The 7,803-nt window shown below is 62.3% G+C and overlaps 1 protein-coding gene across 2 annotated transcripts; it reads left to right on the forward strand.

The window, feature by feature from the left end:
• The first annotated feature begins 255 nt into the window (after positions 1-255).
• On the forward strand, positions 256-6,431 carry LOC115522114 (chymotrypsin-C). 2 transcript variants are annotated; one of them, XM_030327721.1, is made up of 8 exons: positions 256-339; positions 1,494-1,585; positions 1,674-1,771; positions 2,832-2,957; positions 3,788-3,924; positions 4,717-4,862; positions 5,636-5,788; positions 6,371-6,431. In XM_030327721.1, exons 1-8 carry the CDS (start codon positions 300-302, stop codon positions 6,383-6,385), a joined length of 807 nt encoding a protein of 268 aa, XP_030183581.1. In that variant the 5' UTR covers positions 256-299; the 3' UTR covers positions 6,386-6,431. The 2 variants fall into 2 exon arrangements, with proteins under 2 accessions (XP_030183581.1, XP_030183580.1); XM_030327720.1 differs by lacking the exon at positions 256-339 and adding an exon at positions 954-1,108.
• Positions 6,432-7,803: the final 1,372 nt, after the last annotated feature.

Consider the following 7,803-nt stretch of genomic DNA (forward strand, 5'->3'; position numbering starts at 1 on the left):
AGGGACAGAGGAGGAGAGCACGCTCCAGGCAGAGTGGCGGGGGGTCCCCCCAAACCTGCGGGCCTCAGAATTTGCTCTGTCTCGGGAGATTTGGGAAACCCATGCCTCTGAGCCAGCCCCATTTCCTGCCCAAATTAAACAGTAACCGCCCAAGGTCAGGGAAAGGGCCTTGTCGGAACAGGTTTCTCTCCGAGCGGCGGCTCGGCCTTGAGCAGGTGGTCCCACCCCCACACCTGCCTATAAGTGTGTCCCTGCCCACCTCGACGGCCACTCGGTCCTGAGCCAGTCCCACTCGCAACATGTTGGGCTTCACCATCCTTGCCGCGCTCCTGGCCTGTGGTAAGCCGTGGGGCGGGGACTCGCTGTGGCCGGCAGGCTCTGTGCTCAGGCTGGCCTCCCCGGGGACAAGGAGAGCGGCGGGGGGTTCTCCCCAGTTCCAGGAAAGGGGATTTGGGGCGACCAGCTGTGTGTCAAACAAGCCACTCGCCTGCTGGGCAGCTCTTGTTTCCATATCTGCAAAATAGGCTGATGATGTGGCCGGGGGACAGTCACCGCCTCATCCTGGGCTCTCTCCAGGGACCCTAAGGGCCTGGCTTTCTCAGCGTTGGCATCTCTTCCCTGGGGACCGATGCTTCGTTCACCCATTTTGGTGACCTTCTCCCAGACAGGAATCAAGGGACTTGGCTTGAACGTCACTTACTCTGGGCGGGACAACAAGCCACTTCACCTCTCTAGATCTCACTGGCTCCTTTGACAGATGAGAGCACTTGATTGAGAGTCCTTCCGGCTAACGACAAGGACAGTCCTAAGTAATAATAGCAGCTTCCTGTTTGTTACATGTTTACCATATGCCAGGCACCGTGCTAAGCCCTTGACAGGCAGGAGCTGATTTGGTTGGCGCAGCAACCTTGAACGGCAGGGTCTATCAACACCTCCATTTTACAGACGAGGAACTGAGGCTCAGCGAGGCTCAGGATCTTGCCCGAGATCACATGACTGGTTAACGGTAGAGCCGGAATTTGGGTCCCGGTCCATCTCGCTGCAGAGCACATGCTCCTGACCGCTCCACACAGCTCCCCAGCTCTGACGGTCTGGAACCCTGGATTCGGTGCTCACACACCCCCATTTTGCCGCGGTCTAAAAAGGGACAGCAGGGAGAGAACGAGAGACGCAGCTTTATCTGGGGGCACACACGCAGCTGCCTTTTTAGTTCCTTCAACGCCTCAGACATTCACTCCGCGCCAGGCCTTTTGCCAAACTCTTTCTACGCGTTGTCTGATTTCGTCCTCAGTTCAAACTCACCAAGCTGGCGCCACTCTTCCCATTTCACAGACAGGGGAGCTGAGGCCCAGAGAACTAGACGGCCTCCCCAGGCAGTAAAACCTGAGCCCGCGTCTGCCCAGCCCCAAAGCCTGTGCCCTTGCCACCTGCCCCTTCCCTGCTGGGGACGCCGGCCCCTCTCACCCGTGCGCTTCCCCTCCCGAATCCCCCAGCCTCCAGCTGCGGGGTCCCCAGCTTCCTGCCCAACCTATCGGCCCGAGTGGTAGGAGGAGACAATGCCAGGCCCCACAGCTGGCCCTGGCAGGTAAGCATGCCGCTGCAGGGGTGGGAGGTGGGCTGGAGAGGGTGGCGGGGTGAGGGTCCCGGGGCTGACATGTGGCCCCCCGCTCCAGATCTCTCTCCAGTACCTCAAGAATGGCACGTGGAGACACACGTGTGGCGGCACCTTGATTGCCAACAGCTTCGTCCTCACAGCCGCCCACTGCATCAGGTGAGCGGGGTGACGCCCAGGGACCCCGCCCCCGCCCCGGGGTGCCAGCCTGATGACTGCTTTTATTGAGCACCTACTACACACCCCAGGCACTGGGCTCCCGAAGCCGCTCCTACCCAGTAACTTCGCCGTTCACCTCTTCATGCAGCAAGCATTTATTGTGCGCCCACAGCATGCCGGGGCACGCGGCGGCGAGGACACTCCGTGCTCGCAGGGAGCTTACGTTCTAGCATAAGAGCAACAGGCCATTCAACAAGTGGCCATCTGACGTATCGAGTGGCAACGAGGAAAAATAAGGCAGGCTGGAAAGCGGAAGGGGTCCCATTTAAAAATTTTTTTTCAACGTCTTTTATTTATTTTGGGACAGAGAGAGACAGAGCATGAACAGGGGAGGGGCAGAGAGAGAGGGAGACACAGAATCGGAAACAGGCTCCAGGCTCCGAGCCATCAGCCCAGAGCCCGACGCGGGGCTCGAACTCACGGACCGCGAGATCGTGACCTGGCTGAAGTCGGACGCTCAACCGACTGCGCCACCCAGGCGCCCCGAAGGGTCCCATTTTACACGGGGTGGCCAGGGGAGGACCCGAGGGAAGTAAGGGAAGGGTGTTCCGGGCAGAGGGAACAGCCAGTGCAAAGACCAGGAGGAGGGAGGCTACTTGGTAGGAGTGAGAAATAGCGTGCGAGCAGGGGTGCGCGAGGAGAGCAGGAGACGGGGGAGGCAGGAACGAACGCAAGATCATCCGGGCGAGAGGCGGTGGCGGCTTGGACCGGCTCGCGTCACAGCCACCTGGGCAGGCGATGCCAACGCCGTCTCCGCCGTACAGATGAGGGAACCGAGGCCCAGGGCCGCCCCCCTTGGGAATCAGGGTAGACTCGACTCCGAGAGCAGGGTCCCTACCCTGCGCCCCGGGGAGGGTCCGTGCCGGTGGAGACTCGCTTCCCCAAAACGATGCCCACGGTGGCCACAGGCCTGGGCCGCCAAAGCTCCGAGTTCCCTCCCTACCCCTCTGGCCAGCAAGGGCAGGCAGCCACCCTGACCCAGTCCCCTTCCTCTGCTCAGCAACACCAAGACCTACCGCGTGGCCCTGGGCAAGAACAACCTGGTGGTGGACAATGAGGAAGGCTCCCTGTTCGCAAATGTGGACACCATCTTTGTCCACGAAAAGTGGAATTCCTTCCTGGTGCGGTGAGTGCCCGCCGTTTCACGGCCCCTGGGGGAAGCGCAGAGTGGGGGGGGGTCCCCGATATGACAGAACCTGCCCCCACCCCGTCCCTGGACCCCGTCCTCACCCTGACCAGCCGGCAGATGACCCCTTTATGCAAAACGGAGAAATGCTAAATGGAGACGGACGCCTCTTCCGTCTCCATCATTGGCCAAGGGTTCCCAGAACCTCCACGTGGAATAAAGACCCCCGAGGCCCCCGCGGTGTCTTGCCTGAAGTCTCTCAGCCAGAGGCCAAGCCAGGACTCGCCGTTACTGAGTGCCTCCTGCGTGCCCATCTTGCAATAATCTTATTTAATTGTCACAACAGCCCTAGACAAGGAACCGAGACTCAGAGAGGTGAGGGAACACATCCCAGGTCACACAGCCCAGTACGTGGCAGAACAGGGAATCAAACCAGCTCCGCCTAGTCTCACCAGCTTCCAATCTGTTCACATGAAAATATTAAAACTCGCATCTGCAGGGGCCCCTCTTCGATCATTTCCAATTGGCTTTAAGGTCATGTCTCGTTGGTACGTAGCCTACAGCGGCTCGGAAAGTTCCTGCTCTAGTCTCCCCTCCATAGAGCCTCACATGACGGGAAGGCACATGAGACGGAAGTTTCCTCTCAAGGGGCGCGCCGCGGTGTTGGAAGGCGGGTGTCGTCTCTGTCTGCCACTAGGAAACTCGCTGTCCTCAAGGAGGACTCCTGGTCACCCTAGGCGTGGCTCCCGGCTGACAGCCTGGGCTGCTTAGCCTTAGCTCGCGGAGCCAGCGTCCTCCTACACACTTACCACCTCCACTTTGGATTCCAGCAACGACATTGCCCTCATCAAGCTGGCGGAGCCCGTGCAGCTGAGCGACACCATCCAGTTGGCATGCCTGCCGGAGAAGGGCTCTTTGCTACCTCAAGACTACCCCTGCTACGTCACAGGCTGGGGCCGCCTCTGGAGTGAGTACAGCCCCCGGCAAATCATGAGAGCCTTCCTGGAGGAAGCGGCTCCCACGATAAGCGCACCGCCCGCCTCTGCCCGACCCTTTTCCTTTCTGTCTCCACATCTTCACATCTGTTTTACCTTCGTGATAGTAACAGCTCGTATTTGTTAAGCACCTACCACGTGTCAGACCCTCTCGCAAGGGCACCTAAGGGGTGTTGTAAGCTTGGAACTTGTCAAGTACTCGGAGCGGCGCCTGGTCTAATTGACTACGAAATAAACCAGGCAAGCCGCTGGGGGCAGGGGATTGGAGCTTCTGGAAAACCATATGCCTAAGTTAGAAGGCTGCATGCAAATAAGTGAACGCACGGAAGACTCACAGAAACACGCAGGTCTGTCCTGGGAAAATCCGGGGGGAAGAAAGACCTCGGATGGTAGGGCACCAAAGGCGGACGCGACAAGGAAATGATGGACCCTGGGGAAACCCCAGAATCCAAGTTAAAGATAAGTCAACTCGGTGGTTATCTCTGGAGGGCTTCCTACAGATGAGCTCTGCCTCCCGCGGGCTCCCTTCCCCACCCTCAGAAGGGTCTCCGACTCAGACTTTGGGACCGCAGGCTCGGAGTCATTCCTCTCGGTTGAGGGCCCGTGTGTGTGTGTGTGTGTGTGTGTGTGTGTGGCTGCCCCCGAGGGTAGCCAGAGCTCACCTGGGTCCCGCCCCGGCCCCGTCCAGCCCTCTGTTCCCCGAAGGCCTGGCGCCGTCCGGGCTGACGCGGGGCCAACATCTGTCCCCCTCTCCCCCGCCCCAGCCAACGGCCCCATTGCCGACGAGCTCCAGCAGGGCCTGCAGCCCGTGGTGGACCACACCACGTGCACCCAGAAGGACTGGTGGGGAAGCATGGTGAAGGACACCATGGTGTGTGCAGGCGGGGACGGCGTCATCTCGGCCTGCAACGTGAGTGTCCGCACCCCGCACCATGTCCCTGCCCCACGTGGCCAAGTGGAAGGGGGCAGTGAGGAGGGCAAAGGAGGTGCGGGGGCGGGGGGGGGGACCCGCATGAGCAAACCCTCTCCCTGGTTGGGCCCGGGAGGCTGAGGGGAAACCTGTCAGCCCCACCCCTCCGTGCTATCGTGCGGGCAGGGGTGTGGAGCGAGTTCGAGTCCTAATCCCGCCACTTGGTAGCTGTGCAGTCTTGGGCAGGCTGCTTCCCCTCTCTGAGCCCCAGTTTTCCCAGCTATAAAATGGAGGCACCGTGAGCACAGGGTTGATGTGAGGACCAAGTCTAACAAGCGTCGAAGAGACCTCATCGAAGTCAGGGGCAGGGGGCTTAGGCAACCTGACCCAGAAACATCTAAAACCATCAGAAACGGTCCTGTTTTCAAACACACGACCCCTCCCCCCACTCCCACCCTTCCTTGCTTCCCCGGGTCTCCAGTGTGGCTCTTGGCATCCTCACCTCTCTGTGCAGCTCGCAGAGCCTTAGGCACGACCTGAACAGCTAGGGAAGCCAAGGCACAGAGAGGGTTATCCTTATCCCAAGATCACACAGCAACCTAAGAGCTAGCCTGGGACTCCCAAACCGCATCCCCGCCGCCTCCCTCACCGTGGACAGGCCGAGGCCAAAACAGGGGGTCTCAACCCCCTATCCCCCCAGCCCCGTGACCCGCCCCTGCTTCCCAAGCCTCTGGGGGAGGCCCGGGGGCTGACCTCTGCCCCGTCGGCCACAGGGAGACTCGGGCGGCCCACTGAACTGCCAGGCTGAGAACGGTTCCTGGGAGGTGCGAGGCATCGTGAGCTTTGGCTCCGGGCTGGGCTGCAACACCCTTAAGAAGCCCACGGTCTTCACCCGCGTGTCCGCCTACATTGACTGGATCAATGAGGTGGGTGCCCGTCTCCGGGCCCTTCTTCCCGCCCCCACCAGCCCCTCACCCACCCCCCCACCCATCCCTTCACTCGCTCCTTCGCGCCTTCGCTCATTCACTCACTCGCCCACTCGGGAAGTGCCACGGGCTTCCTGTCTGCGGATGCTGAGTCAGGTGCAGGGAAGGAAACAGTCACTAACTTCATCCCTTTATCCACCCCAGGCACCACACCAGTCCCCCCCGGCCCCGCCCCTGCCACCAAAGTGAAACCCCATGAGAGCAGGGCCCAGCAGGGGAGGGGGTCAGCAGGGGTGGCCACATGTACCCGAGGATGGGGGAATAGAGGGTCACTCTGGACTTCGGAGCCTCATGCCGGGGGGGACAGGATGTGTTCTGAGCCCCCATTTGCACAGTGGTCTAAAGTCCCCAGGGGGCTCAGACCCCTTGGGCAGAGGTGAGACGGGCTTGTCAAGGCCCTGGGGCTGCCTGCCACGCCCCCTTCCTCCTCTCGGGCACCCGGCAGAGCCTCGTGCTGCCCCAGAAGGGGGCACACACAACCTCCACCCAAGTCCCATCCCCTGTTGTTCTCTCTTCTTCCAGAAAATGCAGCTGTGATTCATCCTTGGGAGCCTACAACCCCAATAAACATCCTTCCCCCTCAGGCTGCCTGCATTTGTGATGTGTGCCTCCCCCGCGGGCCCCCGGGCTCTGTAGGGGCTGCCCCTTTCCACACCAGGGATGCAGGGAGAGACCCCCTCGGCCCACCTGGTTCGGCTGTGGAGGATGCTGCTGGGGTGCCGGTGGAGAGGGAACCCCAGAAAGCCACATGGTAGCCTCAAAAGATGAGAGTTAAGGCCACACCAGACACTTACCCCCCAACATCTCACAGGCTGTGGACTACAGTGGCCTGATCAAATCACCCCCTTCCTGATCCTGCCTCCACAGAGGAGCCTGGTGGGTCCTCAGACATCACCCCAGCCCGGAGAGGATGGGGTCTCCCCAAGAACAGCTCCCCGTCCCGGAGAGGATGGGGTCCCCCCAAGAACAGCTCCCCGGCCCGGAGAGGATGGGGTCCCCCCAAGAACAGCTCCCCGGCCCGGAGAGGATGGGGTCTCCCCAAGAACAGCCCCCCGGCCCGGAGAGGATGGGGTCCCCCCAAGAACAGCTCCCCGGCCCGGAGAGGATGGGGTCCCCCCAGAACAGCCCCCCGGCCCAGAGAGGATGGGGTCTCCCCAGAAGAGCTCCCCGGCCCGGAGAGGATGGGGTCTCCCCAAGAACAGCCCCCCGGCCCGGAGAGGATGGGGTCTCCCCAAGAACAGCTCCCCGTCCCGGAGAGGATGGGGTCCCCCCAAGAACAGCTCCCCGGCCCGGAGAGGATGGGGTCCCCCCAGAACAGCCCCCCGGCCCGGAGAGGATGGGGTCTCCCCAGAAGAGCTCCCCGGCCCGGAGAGGATGGGGTCCCCCCAAGAACAGCCCCCGGCCCGGAGAGGATGGGGTCTCCCCAGAAGAGCTCCCCGGCCCGGAGAGGATGGGGTCTCCCCAAGAACAGCCCCCCGGCCCGGAGAGGATGGGGTCTCCCCAGAACAGCCCCCCGGCCCGGAGAGGATGGGGTCTCCCCAGAAGAGCTCCCCGGCCCGGAGAGGATGGGGTCCCCCCAAGAACAGCTCCCCGGCCCGGAGAGGATGGGGTCCCCCCAAGAACAGCTCCCCGGCCCGGAGAGGATGGGGTCTCCCCAAGAACAGCCCCCCGGCCCGGAGAGGATGGGGTCCCCCCAAGAACAGCTCCCCGGCCCGGAGAGGATGGGGTCCCCCCAGAACAGCCCCCCGGCCCAGAGAGGATGGGGTCTCCCCAGAAGAGCTCCCCGGCCCGGAGAGGATGGGGTCCCCCCAAGAACAGCTCCCCGGCCCGGAGAGGATGGGGTCCCCCCAAGAACAGCTCCCCGGCCCGGAGAGGATGGGGTCCCCCCAAGAACAGCTCCCCGGCCCGGAGAGGATGGGGTCCCCCCAGAACAGCCCCCCGGCCCAGAGAGGATG

Source organism: Lynx canadensis, chromosome C1 (assembly GCF_007474595.2).
Source record: "Lynx canadensis isolate LIC74 chromosome C1, mLynCan4.pri.v2, whole genome shotgun sequence".
Taxonomy (NCBI): Eukaryota; Metazoa; Chordata; class Mammalia; order Carnivora; family Felidae; genus Lynx; species Lynx canadensis.

Bases quoted from the DNA above. Each gene is read 5' to 3' on its own strand.
- LOC115522114 (XM_030327720.1), top strand. From the start codon at position 1,051: ATGCTCCTGACCGCTCCACACAGCTCCCCAGCTCTGACGGTCTGGAAC. The intron at 1,772-2,831 runs GTGAGCGGGGTG...TCCTCTGCTCAG, and splicing joins ACAGCCGCCCACTGCATCAG to CAACACCAAGACCTACCGCG. The intron at 4,863-5,635 runs GTGAGTGTCCGC...CGTCGGCCACAG, and splicing joins GCGTCATCTCGGCCTGCAAC to GGAGACTCGGGCGGCCCACT.